General features: G+C 43.3%; 1 protein-coding gene across 4 annotated transcripts in view; it reads left to right on the top strand.

Annotated features, from left to right (window-relative positions):
• GRHL2 (grainyhead like transcription factor 2) overlaps positions 1 to 25,238 on the top strand; it is a 106,359-nt gene that overhangs the window by 58,958 nt on the left and 22,163 nt on the right. For 2 of the 4 annotated variants that reach the window (XM_043539255.1, XM_027831073.3), the window contains exons 8-11: positions 45 to 139; positions 11,469 to 11,627; positions 23,512 to 23,599; positions 23,691 to 23,827. In XM_043539255.1, coding sequence (XP_043395190.1) covers positions 45 to 139; positions 11,469 to 11,627; positions 23,512 to 23,599; positions 23,691 to 23,827 — 479 coding nt within the window. Of the gene's footprint in view, positions 1 to 44; positions 140 to 11,468; positions 11,628 to 23,511; positions 23,600 to 23,687; positions 23,828 to 25,238 lie in introns of all 4 variants that reach the window. The other 2 variants (XM_027831074.3, XM_027831072.3) reach the window with 1 other exon arrangement.

Genomic DNA, 25,238 nt, shown 5'->3' with positions numbered 1-25,238 from the left:
TAGAACCCTGTTCTTAAGTCATTTTTATTGGTTGTATCTTACAGCTGATTACAAGGAGAGCTTTAATACCATCGGGAATATTGAAGAAATTGCATACAATGCTGTGTCCTTTACTTGGGATGTCAATGATGAAGCCAAGGTGAGTTGCAGCACAGAGTGGATGTATTGTTATTATGATATTTATAAATATCACCTTCCACCCCATTCACCATTAACAAGCATACAAAAGACAGAAGTGAGCAAGTTCCACATCCTCAAAGCCAGTGCAGTGAAAGCTTGGTCACTCACTGACTTATGGGTGTGATGGTGGAATCTCTACAAGGCCAGGTGATGTGTGAGAGTAGGAGCCCATCAAGAGGAGACTCCTGGAGGAATGTTTCAAACATAGCCAGGTCCCTGTCTACTAAAGTGAGGTGCAGTGCAAAAAAGTGACTGTAAAAATGGCATAGTGTGGGTCCATATTTATTGACTTTCAATAATTTCCATATAAAATATGCTCAGTTTTACACATAATAAGATGGTGATTTTTTCTAACTGCCAGATCTGCCAACCCAAGCTGAGATCTGAGACTCAAGCTGGGGTCTTCCCTTCTCATGCATCATCACCAGTAAGAAAGATTCTGCAAGCCAAATTATGCCCTCCATGGTCTGCGTGCCATAGTTTTCAATGGGGTTGTAGGTGGACATGAGTATAGTATACCTCTTCTGCCTCGTAAGTGGTGTCATCATAAGGCTTAATTAATCTTTGTTAAGCTCTTTATATTTCTGTGGAATCCATCATCCAAGACTGTCAAAATATTTATCATTATAATTCAGACACATTTAGGAACTTGGTATAGTACTACAATTTAAGGTAAAGGATGAATGCGTTTCACAGGGGCAATTCCCTGTAGTATGCCCCTTGTGGTCTCTCATGGCTCTGCAGGTGCATTGCATTCAAAGCTCACTTGGGTTTTTCAATCAGTTACCAAGACTATGGTTCAAAACATGTACCCCTTTGGTGGGGTCTGATTGGTTAAGTCTTTCTCCAAAGTGTAACTCAGTTCATTAGGTGCCCCAGTTCACGCCCCACTTTGGATCTACATGAGAGTCCTGATCAGGAGGCCTCCCCAGTCCCCTTCCTGAAGCTTGGACTGTACTTCAAATGGTCACTGTTTCTTAGGCCAGGAGTCCCCAGCTCTCTTCCCTGGAGCTGGGTTGTACCTTAGGCTGGCTGTAGGGCCTTAGCCAGCTTCTCCCTCAGCTGGCTCCTTTTCCTTAATTAGTCCTCAGACTCAGAGGGTTCAGCAGGCAGCCTTCTCCTGCTGATGTCTGCCCTGCTATGAGGGAGGAGGCAGGCGGCATTATGCCAGTTCCCTTCTCCCAACTCATCCCCAATTGGGTTGGGTGAGGGGGGAGCTTTGCCCAGCCCAGTCTACAAGGTTCCTGGGCCCTTACAGAAACAGTAACGGATTTTTCTCCCAAACACTGCTTATTCCTGGGACTGCTTCTTTTCCACCAGTACCTCTTATTTCCTGCCTTTGCATACATCAGAACCTCCCAAAATCTTAAAGGGTCTTGCCATGCGATGGGAGGGTCTGGACCTCTGGGCCCCACTACCCTGTCACATACTGATACAACATGCAATCATATGGCCATGTAAAACTGAGGAAAATTGCTTTAGAACCAGTGAAGGTGACCCAGCATGAGTGCAGGAATGTGACCAGCCATCAGGAGTGACTATGAATGAATGTGAGAAGGGCAAGTGATATTTTTTTCCTGAGTTTCCTGTTTCAAAGAAGGTGGATTTTGCTATTGAGAACAAGAGCTACAGCTACAGCTGGTGAACATTTTTCATTTACAACTTTTCTGTGGTGGGGGAGGAGGGAAGGGAAACAAAAAATGGGTTTTTTCTTCAACTGATCAGAAATGAATTTTTCCTAAATGTTCTTGTGTAGGAATATTCTAGTTCTTTTTGTTTTCATTCTGCTTCAAAACCGAAAAACATTCAAAATTGTGGATTTTTGTGCAAAATGAAAAATCTGGTTCCTGCACAGCTCTCTTAGATGGGAGCATTCCTGCCTGCAGGAATAGATGTAAATTCTGACTAACATAATTTATTCATGGAGATACAGTTAATCAGAGATTGAACTGAGTGCGTATTCATGTTGAGATTATATGGCTACCTAAATCAGTATGAGTTTATCTAAACTTTCACCTATTAATGCTCAGCTGGATTTCAACTGGCAATTTCTGGGCTTTTCCAATTTTGTATTGGCGTGCAGGTCATTACATTAAGCTGTACAGATGCAATGATATGTGTGAGAAATGAAAAGCTGTAGGTAATGCTAAAAACAAGCTTGTATTCTCTAAGCTTTTGTCAGCAAGCAAAATGTGCAGTGTAAAAAAGCTTTTTAGAGATCTAGAAATGATAATAAATATTGAACACTGTCAATGCTCAATAGATTATGGGCCCAGCTTCATTTTAAATACAAACCGCACTGTACTAATGTAGCGCAAAGGGGCTGACAAACCCAGAAGGACAGATACACTCCCAGCCTAGGTCACCTCTCCATCCTACCACAGCAGCGTTCTACTCATAGCAGACTGCACTCAGAACTAAGCAGCAGCCTCAGCCTCCATTCCCCCAGCTGTTTGTGGATTTAACTGGGAACACTGAGATTATTTTAAAAGAGATTTTTATATTTAATCCATTGTAGAAGAAAAAATACAGTCAACACATCTTTAAAACAAAGGTGTTGAAAAGCTCCTGAGTTCCTTCAGACCCTGGGCCTTGTTAAACGGTATAATTGTACTCGGCCTAGTTGCCATGAAAAATTCCTCTGGAACTTCCAACCCAGCCTGCCCTTGCCTCATGCCCAGGAAAAGTAGGTGACTCCACCAGGGTGTCCAAGAAAATCCAAGGTGGGAAGGGAGAGCCAGAGCTGCATGGACCCCTCATAGAGGGACTCTCTCTTGCTGGCACCCTTGTGTATATGTTAGGAGCATGATAATGGTAAGGACACTGGCATGGGAAGTTGGTGTCCAAAGTAAGTGGTGGGACTGGCAATTAGATATCCCCCTGCCCGGCAAAAATATTTGACACCCCATCACACACCCTTCCAAAATCATTTCTGCCCCGCCCCCCTTGCAAATAAAGATCAACTAATCAACTTGGAGCTCTTCCTACAATGAAGGCTAGAATCTGCCTCCTTCCCCTCCTGCTCCCTCCATTGTGGAGAGAAGAGAAAAAAGAAAGGCAGCTGCCACAAGGACTCTTTGTTTAATGAAGGAGAGGGGATTAAAGACCTGGGTGTCATAGGCCATACTTATAGGATGGGGGACTCTATACTGGGAAGCAGTGGCTCTGAAAAAGATTTAGGGGTCATGGTGAATAATCAGCTGAACATGATCTTCCAGTATGATGTAGCCAAAAGAACTAACATGATCCTTTGGTGCATAAACAGGGAACTTAAGGAGTACAGAGGTTGTTTTACCTCTGTATTTGGCAGTGGTGTGACTGCTGCAAGAACACTGTGTCCAGACCGGGTGCCCACAATTCAAGAAGGATGTTGATAAACTGGAGAGGGTTCAGAGAAGAGCTACAAGAATGATTAAAGGATGGAAAAGATGCCTTGAAGTGATAGACTCAAGGAACTCCATCTGCTTAGGTTAACAAAGAGGTTGAGAGGTGACTTGATTACTGTGTGTGAGTACCTACACAGGGAACAAACAGGTAAAACATGAGCCAATGGCTTGAAGTTGAAGCTAGACAAATTCAGACTGGAAATAAAGCATACATTTTTAATAGTAAGAGTAATTAACAATTGGAACAACTTACCAAGAGTTGCGGCAGATTCTCCATCACTGACAACTTTTCAGTCAAGGTATGCCCTAGGAATTATTTTGGCCTGTATTAAACAGGAGGTTAGATAAGATGATCATAATGGTGCCCTCTGCCTTTGGAATCTATGAAATTTATTATTTTATTAAAACGCATTATTTGAAATCCAATCTCATGATTTCTGGGTGCCTGGCTCCTGAATTTTAGCTACTTGGCGTTGGCAATTCTGTAACCAGCCACAACTGATACTGTCAAACCGTACCCGGCCAGGACACCAGGGGCTTTAGAGAGGTACGGGCTCTGCCATTCCATGTGAAATAGGAGCAGAATGGCCAAGGGAGCTTTCTCCCACTCTGCCACTCCAGTCACTCCCTCTCCATAATGTTAAGAAGGCAACTCTCTCTTACATCACTGGGAATTTAAAATAATAGGAGCTAATGAGTCTTTTTAGGACAAAATAGTGCTGCCATGCTGCTATGCATGACGTCTGGGGAACCTGTAGTTGCTCATGGAAATGCATGGCAGCCTGTGCTTAGTCATTGACATGATCATCAAATATTTGACTCAAAGTGGACTTGAAATCTATGTGTATTGACAAGAATGAGACGGTTAGTGATAAATGTGGGGGATGCAGTTAGCGGGTTATATGATAACACGATAGGTACAACTTGCTGCGAGTTACCACCATACACTGAAACGTATTGGCCAGCACACACACACAATGAGCTCGGGATGTGATTCCCTTGCGTGTGTACACATGCTCGGTCTGGGTTTTAAGCGAGCTAGTGTGAGTATAAACAGCAGTGCAGCTGTGGTACCACTGGTAGCAGAAGGGCAGGCACAGCTGAGCTGTGCCAAGTACAAACCCTCCTGAAACCAGTGGGTACGTACTCAGCCGGGCTCAGACATGCCCTATCTCCAGAGTTAGATTTTTCCTTTCTCCGTTATTGCCTGCTCCATCTGGTGGGCAGCTGATTTAGGGCCAGATCCTTCCCCCCCCCCACCAATATTCCAGCTGAGTGGAACAATTTGAGGAGAAAGATACTACTCAGCCTGAGTAAGGGAGTCAAGATCTGGCCATCAGCAAGGGAAGGCTGTCCAGAACTTTCACACAGAATATCAGTTTGGTCTTATGTAAAAGGAACAAACACACACAAAGAATTCAAGCAGAGACCTCTTTTATCTCCTCAGTTATAAGAGAATTACAGCTTCAATAAAGCCAGCACATCTTGCTTTAATCCTTGATTTTCCCACTGTTCCTTAGTGTATCTTGAAAGAGGAAGAGGAATCATTCTCCATGAACCCGATACATAGCACACTGAATTCAATGAGCGTCTGTCCACCCACTTTAGTGGGCTTTGGATCCGGCTCCCTGGCAGAAGAATCATTTTCTTTTGCCAATTAAGATCCTTCAGGACTCGATCCTGCTGCCACTGAAGTCAACAGCAACAGTCTTACTCAGCTGAGTGAGAGCAGGAGTAGGCCCTCAGTCAGCACACACTTCCTCCTCCTTCTGAGTGCTGACTTTTCTTACTGATTTAGGCTAACTCCATAATTTATTGGCTAGATCTGGGGCCCAGGGGGGGTCAGAAGAAGAGATTTCCAGTTATGTTAAGCCTCATCTCCAGCTTCCTCAGAAGAAAGACACTGTAGGTATTAAGGGAATGTCACCAGAATGGGAAAAAAGATTTTATCTGGCAAGTAACCCATCTCACTTTCATTCCCCACTTGGTCTTTATGCGCAGAATATCTATATTTAAGAGCAAGGTGTTGAGCTGGTTTCTCACCTAGTTTAACATGAAGGCAGCCTTTAATGTTGGTAAGGGAAGATGAAAAACAAATAACTAAGCGTGGAATGGCTGTGTGACTATAAAAAGCTAATATTTCTGCAGTGTCTGTCCTGCTGTATTATAGATGTGCTGAAGTCACCGCTGGTTGGATAACAAAGATCTAGTGGAACTTTGGCGACAACATAACTCTTTCTTTTCTTGGTAACAGTTACTTTTCAGTTTGACTCATGATAAAATTTGAACTTTCAGAGAAAGTAATTAAAAACCAGACCAGAGACCACACTAGCTTCATGGAAACATTTCCCCCTAAGCTGCACAAACTCTTAAGATGTAGCTGAAAATAAATTGGTGCCTTGAGCATGATTAATAGAAAACAAATTTAAACAGTTAGACTGAGCTACATCTGGGCTTTCTCCATGATGAAAAAAACATGCATACAGGAAATTTACGTCCCGTGATTATTTTGTATGAAGGTCGAGGCACCAATTCAGTGCACAGTTCATGAAGAAAAATATCACTTTAATGCAGATGCAAAGCAGCATGTAGATTGGGTTGAGGTGGTTGCATTGTGGTGACCTATGCATTTCTGTATACTCAATATAGATAATGTGTTTTGTTTATCTTGTGAGCAGTGTAGGTTTTATGGTGGCCTTACCTATTCATAGTCTTGCTAAAGCTACATCAAATTCCATTTCACTGGGGAAGAAAGACATTAATTATTAATGATTAATTATTGTTATTATTTTTTGTATTACTGTAGCACCTAGGAGCCCCATTCTGCTAGGGGCTGCACAAACACAGAACAAAAAGAAGTCCCTTCCCCAAAGATTAGTCTTTTTCAAACTTTTTTTTTTTAATTTAAAGTTGGAAGGAATAGACATTTTGTATTTGAGGACTGGTACCAGAACTTCTGTAGTATTAGGCTTGGAGCCAGGTTTAATAAATCATCCCTCTGTATATGTATAAAGAGGATAATAAAACAGCTTGTGGTAGCAAGCAAGGTTGAAATTTCTTTGTATACAAATGGTTCAGTAAATATGCAGATGGGATTAAGGGCAAATGGCATTTTTATGTAGCTGCTGGGGTGTGGTGTGGGTTAAGGAAGCTTCAAAAGAGAAATGTAAACATTCTCTGGAGACATTGGTATTGAACTAAATCAAAGGCCTTACCTTTGTATAGGATTTATAAGGTAATGCATGGCAAGAGAAACTATAAAGCTGCATTTATGGTATATAAAAGCGATGACGGGATTGATTTTTCTTTTTCCAGTGAACAGACATGTAGTTTAACTCTTTGGTGTCACAGTATGGAATGTGTTGTTTCAAAAGCTGAAGACCGATCAGTCCTCTAAAGAACGGAGCTCTGGGGATAGACTACATATATTGGCAGCGATATATAGGGAAATGGTTGCACAAGGTTTAATTTTTTGCTGTAAAAAACTGCTATCAGTTCTTTTTAAAATGATGAAAACAAGAAATGCAAACAATAATAAAAGGTTTATATGTTACAGATTTAATAACTAAAGACCTTTACAGTGTATAAAACAGGAGATTGAGGTAGGAGTCATGCTGGCTGGATTAAATGATAAAGGGGAAATTAATCCCTGAACCTTCCATTCTCTCCTGGCAGGTAGCTGTGTTTTTTTTTTTTTTTTTTTTGTCTTGTACAGCACTAATTACCCTGCCTTTGTTATCAAACGATAAGTAATCCTCATAATTGCTGCACAAGAGAGGAACTCCTCCCTGAAAAGAGGTAGAGATTTTGGCTATAGGTTCCCCATATGAAACAATATAGGCTGGTCTCAGTTTCTTATTTGTTTAGGCCAGTTCTGTCAGCTTCTCATGCATCAAACATTTCTCCAGTTTAATTTTTCATTGTCAAAGTGCAGTAGCTCAGGTGAGCAAATGGATGAAATACCATGACTGTCTTATTGCTCAGACGTGTTCCTCACATCCAGCGGAACCCCAGCTAAAGTTCTCTCCGCACCAAAGATACAACCAAGGCTCTTTCCTGGTTGCAGAACATAGTTAAGGTCCTGTCTACCCTACATATTGGAGTCGTATTTGTAAACGAATTGGGGGTCAAGTGCCTGTAGTCAGAATCCCAAATATAGTTGTCTATGGAATATTAGACAGGACCTTCGGAAAAACAGCAGTACTGCTATTATAGCTTTTTCCAAGTCTATGTTGTCCAGCCATATGACTCCACCATGGAGGAGGCCAGGGCAAGAAGGCTCTGGGACCAAAGAGTATCTTTGAATGTGACACTCTTGTTTTTCCTGACTCCCGACTGTCAGTGTGTTAAGAAGAATGGGCCTGGGAGCCTGGTATGATTTATTTTGCACCCTTTCATGGCTAGTTGCCAAGTGTGTTCTGCTACCTCAGGAGAGGCTGTTTGCACTCTCAGCCTCAGACAAGAGTTAGGTTTACATGGGTGTTATACAGGGAAATGTGGACCCCACTTGAAGGGGCAACTGAAATCACTGTTGGTCAGAACAGCCCACATTCCTTAGTCATTGCCTCAGGAAGTGGGGAGATGAGCATTGGGTCAATATTAGGAAGGGGAAGGAGAATCTTCAGTAGGTTAGTTGGGTTCCTTTCACTGCAGAGAGATGCTACAATAACTATTATGGCCAGAGCTAAATTCTTCTAGAGGGGAAAGGAGAGTAACAATGTAGGAAGTCAGAGGAAGCTATAAGGGAGAAGGATGGTGCTGTAGAGGATTACAGGCTGGGTGATCCAACAGAAGGGGTTCAGCATGTTCTTTTTCCATGTTGTTGCTTTTCACCTCATACCAAATTCCAAACGTGTCTTCCTCTGTTCCCAGGAACAGTATATACGGGATGGTGTGTAATGCATTTTAAGAAGGGATCAAAGCTGGAAGCTGAATTCATAGTTATCAATAGGACAAGTGGAAAGACTGGAGTATGGTTCAGCTTTTATGATTTCATAGAACATATATAACAGAAAAGGCATCTGCTTTAGAATAATTTGTTTGCCAAGAGCAATTCTACTGTCTGGAGCAAAATAGTCCATGTTTCAAATTCTAGTCCTGCTGCTTGTGGTAGTTTGATTTTTTGTTGTGCTCTCTGCTGCCTGCCTACCTACCAATCTATTTCTAAAGCATCAGTCACCATGGTATCTAAGTGCCATCCTGTCTAGGGCCAATCAGTGGAGTCAAAAACTCTGTAAAAATTGAAAATGTGCTGATAAATAATTTAAGGACCCCCCTGAGCATTCAAATAATTAATGACTGGTCAGACAAGTTTTCCAGAGGCAAACCCCAAGGTAGCACCTTGTCATCTTCAGTGATGTAAAATAAAATAATAAAATAAATTCCAAGAAGCTGTTCCCACCCTACCATGTTGTAAATTGCTTTTCCAGATCAAAAGCCTGCTTTAAAGGGAAGCTAATAGAAAAGTGTTCTGAGACACAAAACTCTTCTGAAAATCAATGATCTGTGTTAATTCTAATCAACCTATCTATCCTCATGGTTCAAATGAGACAACATTAAGCACAGTATGCCAGTCCTCACCTTCATATGTGTGCCATGAATGTACAACCATTGACCATTGGAGTGATGAAATATCACTATGCAAGATTAAGATATTGAATTTTTTGTGTCCATCTATTGTTTTCATTAATATGATATCTGTCTCTGTAACAGGGATCTTTGTAATGTTACAGAAAAATGAAAGACCGCTGCAACTGCTAGCCTATCTTCTCTGATATCTCTTACTATTTCTCCTACCTCCAGAAATGTAGGCCAGAGAGAATACACAGTGAAGGAATTGGATAAGATGGGGGCAGTGCTTTATGGCTCATGTGAGCACACTGTGTGCTTCAGAGTGCCTCAATGAGCAACCTGTTGAGCAAACATGAAGTGCAAATGTGGCGTGGGTTTCCCCTCACATTTTTAATGTTGCGTTCGGTTCCTTCCGGTGCAAAAATATAGACTGAAATATAGCAGGACCAGATTCTCACCTCTTAAGGCCCTTCACCATGCTCTAGCAATGTAAAGCAATGTTTACGTTCTCTATAAGGCACTGTCAGAACAGTGTAACAGAGACTTAAGGTAAATGAGCGTAAGGCCCCCTGTGTTTCCAAGAAATTTGCACCCATGTCCACCCCTAACCTAGGGAACTGGATAGGCTGGGCTCTAAACTGAGGCAGAATAGCACTATCTGTTTCAAAATCAGTTTCAGCTAGGGCCCTTCCCTGATGCCTTCCCCTCATTTCAGTTAAAGTTCAACTACTTGATTTGTAAATGCAGCAGTGTGATACAATCAAGTGCAGAAATGCTGCTGTGCCATTAGCTCAGTCAGGCAAACAAGCTTTGCCAACTCCATCATAAACTACCTTGCGGTAATATTAACTCCTGCAGTTAAAGTGCCCCTCCCCCAAAAGCGACACCAGCACTGCTCTTTTCTCTGGATGCAAGCTAGCACAGAGATATGAGGGGCTGGACTTTATGAAAATGTTCCCTGTTAAACAAAATTCTTTCCTTTTGTGGGTGGGGAGAGGCCTCTGCAATTCCGTGATGTCTCTAATTCTTATACCGTCCTGTGGATTCCCACCGCCTACAAGTCTCTCCTCTGCACCCTCAAAGTCCCACGGCAACAGCTTGTGTCCCTGCAGATGAGCAGGACTTTGGGCTCTCTATGGAGACCATCAAAGCTCTTCCTCTAGGAGTCAGTAAATTTTACTCCAGAAGGTTTCATTGCCATAACTTAGGTAATTTGTTTTGGCTGTTTTTCTTTGTATCCTCTTAGTATAAAGTGCTTAATTTTCGTCTATGGGAAAGAGATCAATCTCATCAAGTTAAAACATAATCAGCACAAACGAATAAATGATGCACAGGTACTTCAATGGGAAATAACTAAAAGCAACCGGATTTTTTAGTATCACATTTTTCATCTTTAAAATCCCATGGGGGGTATTCTGGATTGGGAGAAATCAGTGTTTCAGAGCAAAACTAATAATTTATTATTTGTATTGTGATAGCACTTAGGAATGCCAGTCATGCACCGGGACCGCACTCTGCTAGTTGCTGTCCAAACACGGAACAAAAAAATGGTTCCTCCCCAAAGATTTTACAATCTAAGTATAAGGCAAGAGATAGCAGGTGGATACAGGCAAACAGACCAGGGGAATACAAGGACACAAGACAATATTCATCAGCACACCAGCTGCCTAACTGTTCTCAAGTTTTATGTAAACTTCATGGCAAAGAAGAGTGCTAAGAAAGGATCGGAAGAAGGAGAATGAGGTAGCTTCACAGATGTTTATGAGGAGTTTGTCCCAAGTGTTTGGGGCAGCAAGATTTTTTGTTTTTAAATTAACAATGTGTGGGGATAGGTCATGAAAGTAAAGACAAGTAGCTTATGTTTGATCAGCAAGATTTCAACGCAGCCTGGGTGTGAGAGGTCTGAGTCAAAGATGACACTCAGGTTATGGGCCTGAGTGACAGGGAGCATGTTGGTCGTGTCCACACGATGGAGAGGGCTTGGGGAAAACACTGGGGGCTCTCTTTTGGCCATGTTGAGAATGAATTGATGGCTGGACATCCACAAGGAGATGTCAGCGAGATGGGCCAAGATTTTAGTTCAGACTGAAAGAGACAGATGCAGAGTAGAGGGGTAGATTGGCAGCACTGAGATAGTAGTTGACTTTAATAACAGTATCTTTTTTGGATATATGGTTTGTGTTGGTTTGGTTTTTAAATGGGATGACCTTTGCTTTAATCTTTGCCAGACATCTCCATATGTCCCAAGTGTCCTATGTTTAGTAGCAATTTCAGAATAACAGTTTGAACAGCATTTTAATGTAACTTCTGATCTCCATCTCTCTGCTTCAGATTTTCATCACGGTGAACTGCCTGAGCACGGATTTCTCCTCTCAAAAAGGAGTGAAAGGGCTTCCTTTGATGATTCAGATAGACACATACAGCTACAATAATCGCAGCAATAAACCCATCCACCGGGCCTACTGCCAGATCAAAGTCTTCTGTGACAAAGTGAGTGAAGATGACATTGTGAAAGATGGAGGGAGCCCGTATCCAAGGTCTCCTTTTTCTCTTTTAGGTGCTTGCTATCACCAATATTTGGAGTGGCTTCTCCCCTCTCCGCGTATGGGTTGGGGACTGGGTTCTTTTATTTTTTCTTGGTGCATGGAGCCTCCACACAAAGTGACTCCTCACTGTGCCCTATACACAGGGCTGCAGTCCCTTGAAAAATCAATGATAACCCTACAAGCTGGAAAGGAGTGTAAATCCCAGGACACAGGGGACAATAAGGTAAATAATAGCAGAGCAGAAACACCCCTTCAAAAATAACAGTGTAACAAAGGGAGGGGGAACTTTACTGGGAACAGGAACATAGGATCTGGGGAAGGAAGGGATTAAGGTTAACTAATAAACATTCCTAAATAAACCATTTTCTGCCTCCTTATACTCACAAACTCCTCCGACCACACCTCATCCCCTGACACCTTAGCGAGGTTAGCCAAGGGTGCATGTGCCGAGATGGAGAGCTGCAGTGCAGTGGCATTAACCAGCTTAACCAGAAGTCACCTTACTTTTACTTCACCCCTTGTTGGGCAGGGTCCTCTCCTGATTGAAGCCAGGCTTGCTGGTTTCCTGATCTGAAATTCTCCTAGGGTCTTGGCTGGCTGTCGGTAGCTGTCGCTCTGCCTGGATGTTTTTCACAATAGTGCTGCTGCTGCTTGATCCAGAGAGCTAAAGTCTCAGAGCATGCAAATGCCCTTCCAGGGAAGGGAGAATTCAGCAGGAACTCCCTGAGCTGCACTTTCTCTCTCCCAGCTCCAAAACTCAACAGAAACCCCAAAACCACCTTTCTTTGTCAGTCTGTCCCTTACCCAGTTTTGAGGTTTTGAGGCCTGGGACGTGCAGGAGCTCAAACTGGATGATCACAGTGGGTCCTTCTGGCCTTAATGTCTATGAGTCTATCCACAGTGGATCAGCTTCAACAGGAGAGACAGAGGGAGACCCATATCAGAATTTCCTATAACTCAGTAGTTAGTGCACTCTCCTGAACGGTGGGAGACGCTTATTCAAATCCTTTCTCCACCTCTGGCAGAGTGGGGCAATTAAACCTGATCTCTCACGTCCAAGGCGAGTGCTCTAACCACTGAGCTAAAAGTTATCAGATGGGCACCTTCTCCACCCAGATTTTGAATGGGCCCTGATCTGGTGGGTGTGCTCAGAGGCAGGGGTGTGCGCAGGAATTTAAAATTTTACCCCTTTGGGAGGGGCACGTTCTGTGCCCCCACCAAGGCCCAGGGTTGGAGGAGCTGTCAGCTCTCGCCGTGGCCCCCGGGGCTGGAGGAGCTCACTCTCCCCAGCCCCTGCTGGGGCCAGAAGGAGCTCGCTCTCCTCCCTCCACTGCAACCCCAGGGCTGGGAGGAGCTCACTCCTTCCCCACACTGTGGCCCTGGGGCTAGAGGAGTTCTGTGTCCCTGACAATTACCTGCTTGCCCCCACTTGTGCACGCCCCTACTCAGAGGCTGCCTACTGGAGCAGGCCCTGCACGCGACTTAGGCTGGTGAACACCTATCTTCCCCTCGTTCATGAATTGCTCTGGGGCTGAGGCAGGAGACTGGCATCTGGACACTTAGAGGGAGGCAGCAGTGCACGTGCAAAGAGACAGAAACTTAGGTTCCGAGGGAACTTTTACCCTGAAAACTTAGGTGCCAAGTGAGTCTAGGTGCTTACAGGGTTCAGCTGGAGTTTTGTGGATTATAGTGGAGCCTCAAACTGGAATTTAGGCACCTGAACAAATCTGAGATGTGGGCACCTAAGTCTGGCAGTTGAGTGCCTAAGTACCTTTGTGGATCCTGCCCTAAGTGACTTAGGCACCTAAGTACCATTGAAAGTCAAGGGGTCTCAGGCAGCTAAATCATCTAGGTGCTTTTGAAAATGTTACTCAGAATTCTGATTCCCATTTTACAGACGGGGGCAGAAAGTTAGAGGCACGCCAAGCCACAGGGAGTCAGTGTTAAAGTAAGTGTAAGATCTCAAGCGCTCCAGGCTTCTAGGCCTTTCCTCAGGTCGCAATAGCACTCCCTCTCCTTTTATCCACTATCTCCCTCTCAAATTCCCCCCTCCTTCTAGTACCCTCTTGGCAACAAAATCTTTGAAGGCTAATCAGGCAGTTTTATGAGTGGAGAAAAAATGTTGAAAGTAATTAATGTAAATGTATGCGCTGAAGTCATCTTAAGGCCTAAGTGCTATATTTTTAATTGTAACTTTGAATGTCAAATATTTACGGAGATTTAAAGCTACAGCTGGCTGTTAAAAGCTCAGTAAATATCAAAGGAATGAGTGTTTTTCATCTACCCATTTTTAAAAAGCAATTAGAAAAATCTGAACTATTAAAAAAATTAAAAAAGGAAGAAAGACATCTAGAGCACAACCTCAGCAAGGGTGACCTGCAGATTTGAATTATAAATGTTCATTACTTTGGCTATCTATCCACCTAATTGATACTTCACATTTCCAGGCTAGGAAGCAGGAAATGAATGCTGAGACATTTAATCAAAACCATCTTAAAGTAGGAGAAAACATCACGAGGGTAGTTAAAATGTTACACACATCAAAACTATGTTAAAGGTGTGGGCTGGAGAGCTCAGGGGGATTGGGAACAGGATATAAAACCTTTTAACTGTAGGTTGTCCTAAAGGCTGATAATGACTGAGATTCATCCCTCTCTGAAGGATGTTTAGCGGCCTATGTGAAATGATTTGATGGGGTCTCAGTCCAGTTCTTAATGTGCAAGAGTTCACTTCACTAAACTCAACATCACCATTCGTGTTCACTGGCACTTTGTGTAGAGATTGGGTCCTGATTCTCCGCTCCGTTACGCAGGTATAAATCAAGATTAACTCCACTATGGTCAGTTTGAGTTACACTGATGTAAAATGCTTGTAAGTGAAAGGAGAATCAGGTCCCAAGTATTGGTTGGGCAAGGAGATTCAACTACGCTCTGTGCTCTCTCCTATACATACATGTGTAGTCTCATATTCACCTGGTTACCTCCTTCAGCATCAATCTCCTTATGAGATTTGATGGACAGGCCTGGCTTCTTTTGGTTCCCACCTCCCACTCAGCAGAGTGTAACTTCTTTATTTTCTTCCCATATGAATTTAGTTGGCAGTGCCTACACCCTCCTTGCTCCTTTCTGGCAGGTCACCAGGTCAGCTTGGGAGAAAAATTCTAAGCACTGGGAAATCCCCACTTACTTGCCAGATAGTTGGAGACGCCCAAGAAATAACAAACACATACTATATATATTCAACAGAGTAATATGGGAAGAAAATATAACATAACAGGGTAAAACATTACTCTTAGGGTCACAGCTGCCCACACTGATAATATCCAGGAATTTCCCCAGTCCCGTGACCTGATAAAGCAAAAGTCAAATTTAGCGTCCCATTGGTATGTGTACGTCGTAGGGGCCCTTGATGACCTGTGACAATAATATCTTCTGTAGTCCCAAAGCAACTTGGCTGATTGGGTTCAGTACAGCCCACAAAATTCACACATGAGATAAGGTGGTAAGTCCCTCGACAGGTTTAATAGGCAGCAGGAAATAAAATCCCCCAAGCCTTACCCCTCAGCTGGAGGACACAGTTCAGGGAATAGGGGGTTCCCCAAACAATTTCCCGGACTAGCTAACTAAAAGATGGTTCACTCACAACTCCACGAATGGACTTTGGACTCCTCAGCAACTGCAGAGAAGCTGATGATCACTGCTCTCAGGAACCCTCTTCCTGCAGGAATGAGGCTGATTCTGTTCCTGAGATTTCCCCTCACCACTAAGGGATGCAAGGATCAAGGTGCAAATTATAATAACTCAAACTCTAATCTCCTGCCCTAGCACTCAGATACATTCACAGTAGGCAGGCAGGCAGGCACGAGCAGCAAGAGCAGCACTTGCCATGTGGCAGCTGTGTTTATCTCGGAGCTGGAGGGCTAACCCAGTCTGGCTGGGTAGGGAGGTTTCCCAACAGAAATCAGAATTCCATACACTGGGAGTTACCTTGAAGAGGGAAAGGGCCAGGCTTATGGCTATTGCTTCCAGGTACCCAGAAGCCAGTTCTCAGGGGAACCCTGCATGCAGGCCTGGGACTAAGGAGCTCACCCCACAGCCAGTCCTTCCCTTTCAGTGGCTGGCTCCAGATTCCTCCAAAAATGGCTTCTCCCCACTCACAACTCTCCTAGGGGCAAGTATCTCACTTCCTGTTGGTCAGGCTACCTCTTCTTCAAGGGCATTTACTTGTCAATCGTTTGACTGTACTCCCCTCTCCCTGCTTTCTCTCAGGCACTGCTCCTCCTTTGAACAGGTGCACAGGTGACCATCCAGGCACCCTTCTACCACCCCCCACCTCCCCGAGCCAACAGGGGCCCCTATTGCTCAAAATAGTCTCTTTCCCTCTTGGTTGCTCAGCACACTCTGAGTCTGCCCTTGGCTCCCCTTCCAAGCAGGGATAGCGCCTCCCCATGAGTGACAAGCACACAGATCCAGGAACCAAGTAAGCTCCTTGGGGGTTACAGATGGTCATTGTGTGCTTCTTTCAACTGGGCAGCCAGCCCTTCCTGAGGATTTAAACTGTTTCAGAGTGACGGCAGACCAAAGTACTCAGTGGGGATTGCAGCAGCAGCCAATGCCCTTTGCATCCTGCTGAGGCAATCAGAGAAATTCAGGCAGCACAAAGGAAGAAGAGCCAGATATGAGCTGATCAGAACAGCAAAATAGACAGAGATACTGTATTTTTACTACCAACAGTCTAACTAGAGCTTCTCTGGCTGGGTTTCTCTTACAATTCAGTTATGCACCACCTAATGACACAGAAAGGAAAGGAAGAAAAGGAAATGTCTTTGTGCCTTTTGTTGCTCCTTTCCAGGATTAACAAAAAAATTACCATGAAAACAGTTTTTAAAAAGATAACACACAACCCCTGAAGTATTTGCAAAACAAGCATTGCAGCATCATGCTGGGGAGCACATAGCCAGAAAGTGAAAGTGACTAGAAAGTGATTGGGTTATTTTCGTTGTCCAAATAGGGGGAATTGCAAAGTGAAATTCTCCTTCCAGCATAAACAGTGAGACGCAAATACACTTTAATCATTTACGGCAGTGGTGGACAACCTGCGGCCCACAGGCTGCACGCGGCCCGTCAGGGTAATCCACTGGCAGGCCGCGTGACAGTGTTTACATTGACCATCTGCAGGCACGGCTGCCCACAGCTCTCAGTGGCCGCTGTTCGCTGTTCCTGGCCAATGGGAGCTGCGGGAAACGTCGGGCCACAGGGACGTGCTGGCCGCCGCTTCCCGCAGCTCCCATTGGCCAGAAATGACAAACAGCGGCCACTGGGAGCTGCGGGCGGCCGTGCCTGTGGTTGGTCCATGTAAACACTGTCTCGCGGCCCAACAGCCGATTACCCTGACAGGCTGCGTGTGGCCTGCAGGTTGTCCACCACTGATCTATGGTGTTGTTTGTAAAATAGGGAAGAAAACATTTAAAATGCTTTGTTTTTTACTTGCCAGTGTTGTTGTAAATAGCTGTCTGTGGTTACCATGCCTCTTCAGAGCCCGTGGAAGTCTAATATAGTAACTAAGCATATGTCTACACTACAACAGCCCAGCTGTGGCACTGCAGTTTTGCCGCTGTAGTGTGGACACTTCCTACGTTGACAGCAGGGTTTTTTCCATCCATGTAGGTAATTAATCTCTCCAAGACGCCATAGCTAGATCAACAGAAGGAGTCTTCTGTCAACCTAGCCACATCTACACCAGGGTTAGGTTGACCAAATAATGGCCATAGGGTGTGGATTTTTTCACAGCCCTGAGTGATGTAGCTAGCTAGGCTGACCTAAGTTTTTAGGTGTAGACCAGGCCTTAGTCAAATCACAGATAAATGTGGCTAATTTTGAAGGCAAACTTCTAATTGAATGAATACACTATAATTGAAACTCAGTATCAAAGTACTATAAGAAGAATCCTCAAAGAAATAAAATTATATCCAAGAGTACATTTTATGTACAGCAATATTATTTACCAAGTATTGCATTTCTTTTGCATATCAGTTATGTAGGATCTGATCTAGCTTGTGCTTTACTTGAAGCATACCGGTAAAATGGTAAACATGGCAAAGGCATAACTGGTGATCCCTACATATTCTCCAGTGCTTTGTCCCTGGTGTTGTCCACCAAGTACTCTTCAAACAACCTGTATGGAGTTTCATTTTCCTACATGTTAATCCTGCTACCCTTAATGCTCCTTTACCGTATGCAGAACATTCATGCCTTCTTATCATAAAATGATGTAATTTTTAGGCCTTAATAAAATTACATAGGTTGTCAGGGAAACTTGCCACCAAGTCTATTTATATTCATGAATTGCAATGTGCTTTTACCACATAGAATGGTAGAATTAGGGCTCCAGAAAGGTTTGATTCTTTATGTTACAGTTCTGTTAAAATAGTTGAAGAAGCATTTGACTCAGGGCACTTTGTTCACAGTACAATACTATGTTTTCCATAGGCGTCAACTCCGTGGGTGCTCTGGGGCTGGAGCAGCCACAGGAAAAAATAGTGGGTGCTCAGAACCCACCAGCTACCCACCGATCAGCTGTTTGGTGGGTCCTGCCGTTCAGTTCCTCCTCCTCCCCCCAGCACCTCCCACCCACCACCGATAAGCTGTTCAGTGTGGGCAGGAAGAGGCGGAGCAAGGGCAGGGTGCACTTGTGGGAGGCTCGGGAGCAGGGGCGGGAAGAGGCAGAGCAAGGGTGGGGCCGTGGGGGAAGGACTCTGGGTGGAGCGGGGATGGAGTACCCCTGGGGAAAGCTGAAAGTCAGTGCCTGTGATGTTTTCTTCCAAAGTCAAGAGGCCTAACCCCATATTCCTTACACTGATTGCTGTTCCTATTCTTCCCCCGCTCTCTACTTTGACACCAGCGCTATGGGTGGAAATGGATTTCCCTTTGTACATTATTCCAGTACATCAACCTTCAGTGCTAAGTAGAGGAAATGTGGTTTCTGTGGGCTTGATCCTGCCATGCACTGAACATTCTGGCCCTGGTCCAGCAAAGCACTTAGCCACATGCTTAACTTTGAACATGGGAGTATTGCCCAGTAGGTTACAATTTTAATTACTTTGCTGGATTGGGGCAGAGTGCTGAGCACCTTGCAGAATAGAACCTTTTATGAATTTCAGATTTTGGGGGCAGACATACATTTCAGATAATCTGACATTCACATACAGGGATTTGCCTGTATTATTAATAACTAGGGGCCTACCAAAGTCACGGTCCATTTTGTTAAATTTTACAGTCAGAGGATTTTTAAAATAATAAATTTCATGAGTTCAGCTATTTAAATCTGAAATTTCACAGTGTTGTAATTGTAGGGGTCCTGACCCAAAAAGGAGTTGTGTGTGTGTGTGGGTGGGGGGGGAGATTTGCAAGGTTATTGTAGGGGGTATTTCGGTCCTGCGACACTTACATCTGCACTGCTGCTGGCCGTGGTGCTGCCGCCAGAGCTGGGCAGCTGGAGAGCAGTGGCTGCTGGCCGGGAGCCCAGCTCTGAAGGCAGAGCCGCTGCCAGGAGCAGCACAGAAGTGAGGGTGGCATGGGATGGTGTTGCCACCCTCACTTCTGCGCTGCTGCTGGTGGGGTGCTTCCTTCAGAGCTGGGCGCTTGGCAAACAGCCACCACTCTCTGGACGCCCAGCTCTGAAGGCAGCGCAGAAGTAAGGGTGGCAATACCGCAACCCCCTAAAATAACCAACCATTCCCCTTCGGGTCAGGGCCCCCCAGTTTGAGAAACGCTGGTCTCCCGCATGAAATCTGTATAGTATAGGGTAAAAGCACACAAAAGACCAGATTTCATGGCAGGAGACAGGATTTCACGATCCATGACACATTTTTCAAGCCACAAATTTGGTAGGGCCCTGTCAATAAATAACAGAAGAAGTAATGAGCATGTTGCTGCCATACAAAACTATGTTACTGTGCTTGTCTGGGTGAGTCCATTCAGAGAAAAAGGCCAACAGCATTAATGTTACTAAGAAATAAAGGTATATGGGCCAAAAGCTCCAAAATCACATATGGATCCAAACTTCCACCAAATGGAGGAGTTTTGGAACAGACGTTATGCTTCAGGACCATGTCTCCAAAGAAGGGAGGGAGCCATGGTGGAAATAATCCAGCCTATGTTGTTGCTTTTTGGAATTATGACTGTTCATCCAGCTAGCAGTAGAGGGAGAAAATAAATCTAGTAAGGGATGCACATTCATTTATATGATTTGTCTGGCTATAGCCTGGTTTTTAGCCCAACATTTCTGTGCTGAGGACTGTTTCCACTACAGGGAAGCATTCAGTTAATATTAAAGCTCTGGTTTATCACATATCAATATTAGAAGATTCAGCCACAGAAATCCACCATCAGGAACTGTATGGTCCGCTAAAACTCCAGCCTGGCTCATTGTCTCAGCATCTAAAGCAAAGACAAGCGGAACAGGTCTGATTCACCACCGCTTTGCACTTTGTCTCATCAATGCCACTTTTGCTAAGCGAGTGCAGAATGCTAACAAATCAGAATAGTAGTTAGTTTTTACATTCATTTTGCATGCATGTAAGTGACAATGCAAGGTGCAAAGCAATGGAGAATTTTACCCAATGATGTGCTGTTAAATAGCTGGTTCATTTCAGTGGTAGGCAAAGTTACTCTTGTTGGCTCAATCCTGCAAGGTGCTAAGTTCCTAGGCCTTATCCAATGCTCACTGAAGTCAATGGGAATCTTTCAATTTCTTTTTGTGAATGTTGGTTCAAAACCTTACTGCGAAGTGTTGAGTGCCCTGAACTTCTAATGAAGTCAGTGTATTTGTAAAGCACATTTGGCGCCATCTAGATGAATGGCACCAAATCAATGCAAACTATATAGAAGAGAGGCCTTTTCGGAAACTGCCTCCGTCCTTGAAAGTTTGGATGTCTTATCTTGACACCAGTAACATTTGGCTTAAAAGGCAAAGCCTTCCCAGGCTCCGACCTTTCAGAAAATATTAAAGGAAAGGACTACAATGTATGTTGCTTGTAGTGTGAGAAATATCAATTAGGACAATGGGGGGAAAACCACCTCTTTTACAAATAATTGGTTCAAATTTGACAAGTGGACAAAGTATATTGAGAAAATGTTTACATGCTGAATTAAAAGAGCCAGTGTTGAGTTTTTAGCCTGCTGATGTTGTAAGGACAGAATTTGAAGGTGCACGGCCAGATTCCAATGAAATCACTGGTTACTCTGGATTTATACCTGTTATATCTGAGATCAGAATCTGCTGTGCCATTTTCAGTCGGATTGTAACGTTACGGTGGAACTGAGCTATACAGCTGTTTTAGCCCCCTACTTTATATTTTGAACATTTTCAAAACTTTGTTTAACCATTTGTCCATTCACTAATAGTACTAGCGGAACTGTGAGGAAGGAGCCATTTGAGTGCCCTTGAGCACTCTATGGCTCCTCCATAGGTCTTCCACTTGCAGTGAGTATGGAAAAATCTATTTTAATAGTCAACTGAGTGGAAACATAGGGGCCATTTTGAGTCTATATAGGCGAATTGCTGTGCTCTCTGCTACCACTCATTTTCAGTGTGCTTACATGGCCAATTTTTAAAGGAAAGTGCTGCTGTTAAAGAAAGCAGGTCAACAGACAGACATGGTAAGAGCTATGAAGCTTTTCAGCAGCAGTATGGAGACTGTATTTCAGCTTGTTAATGCACCAGTTGTACTTGTGCAACTTTGTGCTGTTAATGACAGCATAAAAAGAGGTTGCAATATTGAATCAATTACCTTCCAGAGCAAGTATGCTAAATGCCAACTTCTCCTCTGCTCTCAGTTACAGCTGTAAACACAGAGTAACTCTTATTGAATCCATTGGAATTGCTTTGAACTAGCTCAGAGCATGGGGGTTATGTGTGGCACTTGATAGCAGTAGCAGAGATGACACTCACAGAAAAATACCTTTTTCTCCTTTAATAAGAAGAACTGCATTGATGCACAAAGTACACACCCCTTTCTCATTAAAGAGACAGAAGTCTTTTTAATACAATATCACCTATTGGCATGTTTGTAAAGGTAATGGGTAGCTCCGTCCAAGTCAAGGAGAGTTTTGTTGTTGTCAATTGGAGCTGGATCAGGACTTAAATCTGGGTCGGAGGTTACATGATAAATGTTAATTTTCAGGGATAAATAACTTGATTTTTTTTTCTTCTCAAAATGAACATTTTCCATTTTCACTTTCTGGGTTGGCTCTTGGTCCCATTGCAGTCATCAGAAGTGCCATTCATGGATCATGTCCAGGGTTCTAAGAAGATTAATGGCATATTGGGCTGCATTAGTAGGAGCATTGCCAGCAGACTGAGGGAAGTGATCATTCCCCTCTATTCTGCCCTGGTGAGGCCACATCTGGAGTACTGTATCCAGTTTTGAGGCCCCCACTACAGAAAAGATGTGAACAAATTGGAGAGAGTCCAGTGGAGGCCAACAAAAATGTTTAGGGGGCTGGGGCACATGATTTATGAGGAGAGGCTGAGGAAACTGGGCTTATTTAGTCTGCAGAAGAGAAGAGTGAGGGGGGATTTGATAGCAGCCTTCAACTATCTGAAGAGGGGTTCCAAAGAGGATGGAGCTTGGCTGTTCTCAGTGGTGGCAGATGACAGAACAAGATGCAATGGTCTCAAATTGCAGTGGGGAAGGTCTAGGTTGGATATTAGAAAACACTGTTTCACTAGGAGGATGGTGACGCACTGGAATGGGTTACCTAGAGTGGTGGTGGAATCTCCATCCTTAGAAATTTTTAAGGCCTGGCTTGACAAAGCCCTGGCTGGGATGATTTAGTTGGGGTTGGTCCTGCTTTGAGCAGGGGGTTGGACTAGATGACCTCCTCAGGTCTCTTCCAACCCTAATCTTCTATGATTTTATGATTCTCAGCCTCCAGAATCATTTCATTCTCTCTTACTTTCTTTTGTAGGTGGATTCATTTAATTCTGCATAAGTACATGTGAATTTTACTGGCTCCAAGTGAACATCTCCCACTTTGATTAAAATAAAAAAGAGAAACTTCTATTTTTACGGTGAAAAAACTGGGGTATTTAATATCGAATGACAACTGTCTTAGAGCATATGGATTTTTATTTTGCTTAACAATATGTCTGTACTTCTATTTATACAATCAATCTGAATAGCTTCAAAGGAGCTTTTTGCTGCTTGTTATGTCAATAACAAGGCTTATTTTATAAACTCCTTAGGAATGTATTTACATAACAGCCCATTGACTGCAAAGGAGCTGTTAGGACCTATTAGGTCAACACTATGCATCTTCAAAGTCTGTGTGTGCTTCTCCATGTCTTTAAAAGTCTAATCATATCTGTTTACATGCTTGAAGGCTGTGGCCTATACACTCTTATAGGGACTAGATTAGCTTTCCCCACCATTGCTAATAATAATAATACCTAACTCTTATATAGCACTTTTCATCAGTACTTCTCAAAGCGCTTTACAAAGCTAGCACCAGTAGAGTTGCTGTACTAATGCAAATCTAGGAGCTCCTAAGGGAAAGCTCACTGTAGACAAGGTTTAAAGGAATGCCAGTCCTGCAGGGTTCTCAGTTTAGTGCATAACGGAATGAAGCGTCTAGGCACTGTGAAATGATGCAGAGTTGGCCATTGTATTGAGTTTTCACTTGCCTGGGTTTATTTCACATTAACTTGATTCTCTCTCTTTCTGTTTAAGCATTTCTAACGCACCCATGACCACGGTGTCTACGCATCACGTGCAGTAGTTTTATTAGCTGATCCCTGTCAGGTAATATCTGTATTTTTGGTCTCAGGGAGCAGAAAGGAAAATCCGTGATGAAGAGAGGAAGCAGAACAGGAAGAAAGGGAAAGGCCAACCATCGCAAGCCTCATGCAATAACTGTGAGTAAGGAAAGGCCAGTCCAGATAGCTCTAAGTCATGCTCATTATGCCTTTTATCATAATAACACTGCTTTGTGATCCTTATTAGCAGCCGAAGGGAAATTGTCTGCTCTCCCTCTGCAAAAAAAGAGTGACATCACCTACTTCAAAACAATGACTGACCTGGATTCCCAGCCAGTTCTCTTCATACCAGATATTCACTTTGGAAACCTACAAAGGACCGGACAGGTAGGAAACAGCAATGAGAAGCACAGGTGTCTGATAGTTATCCAGCTACATATGCTGTAAGACATACTTCATAGACTCAAAGCAGGGGTTTGGTGACAGGGTTTTTTGGTTTTGTTTTTATTTTAATGTTGCTCTTGAGTAGCCCTGTGGTACAGGTACACCAGGGAGACCTCAGAAGACAGGGGAAACATTGTTCATAGTTCTACAGGGGAAGGAAGGAGTTAATTTAATATTTCTAGATTTTTTGAAGGGAGCAAATAGGAACTTCAGAATAGGAAGTTGGCATGGGACTGAGAGAAACAATTGTTTCTTGTCTGTGCTGATTGACTTTAGAGAGACTAGGTGGGTAAGGTAATATCTTTTATTGGACCAACTTCTTCTGGTGAAAGAGACAAGCTTTTGAGCTTACACAGAGCTCTTCTTCGGGTCTAGGAAAGGTACTCAAGTGTCCCAGCTAAATCCAAGGTGAAACACATTGTTCAGCATAAGTAGTTAACACATATTGTGAGAGACTTTAAGAGATAATGTGCCCCCTTGTGGTAGAAGAGACAACCACTCCCAGGATCATTTAAAACAATGACCAATATGATCAAACGTTAACTTCATGTCAGTCTGTCAGGTTTTTGCTGTCTTTAAAAGTAGTCACAAGGAACAAGCTCCCCTAACGTCATTACATATGATGCCTGTCACCTTCATATCTGTATTTACTTAGAAGAGTCTTGCACACATATAGGTAGAGATAATGAAACTCTGGAGATCAAGGGTAATGCTCACAATCATTACTTCTATTGTTCACAAGCATGATTTACCTTTTTTAAAGACCTGTGAATTAAATACCACAGAGTCTTTGCTGGCTTGAGATGTTAGAGCCACTCCTTTAGCTCCTTGGGAAAGCTGCAAACCTGAATTCTAGCCCATCCTTTTTCCTAAACATGGCTTTTTCCTAAACATGAATATATTAACTGTGTACTGCTTAGTGGATGGAGTGAAAGCTTAGTAATAGGGACTGCCAAATCTGTGTCTAGGTATATGCACATCTCACTAGAAATGTAAAAGAAACGAAGACTAAAGTGACATTGAGTATGAGTTTATCATTAATTTTTAAAGCAGCCAGCATTGCAGAAGAGATTATGAAACGCACATAGACCTTAGGCATCATGATCACAGCTGCCACTAAAATTATTCACCAGGAATGGAAAGACTCCCACTTATATGTCAGCACTGGGTACCTTCTATTCTTGTGACTTTCAAATGTGAAAGTGTATTTGCGTCAAAATGTAAATAGAATTATTCCTTACTACATGGAATGTAAATAATTTTCCAAATTAAAATGGAATATATCATATTCTTTCTGACTGCATGCTCATAGATAATATTTATCCCTATTTGATACTGCTGTATACTAGGGTTT

Source organism: Chelonia mydas, chromosome 2 (genome assembly GCF_015237465.2).
Source record: "Chelonia mydas isolate rCheMyd1 chromosome 2, rCheMyd1.pri.v2, whole genome shotgun sequence".
In the NCBI taxonomy this organism is placed as follows: Eukaryota; Metazoa; Chordata; order Testudines; family Cheloniidae; genus Chelonia; species Chelonia mydas.
The sequence above is the reverse complement of the archived record's forward strand: the minus strand, read 5'-3'. Positions and strand labels throughout refer to the sequence as shown.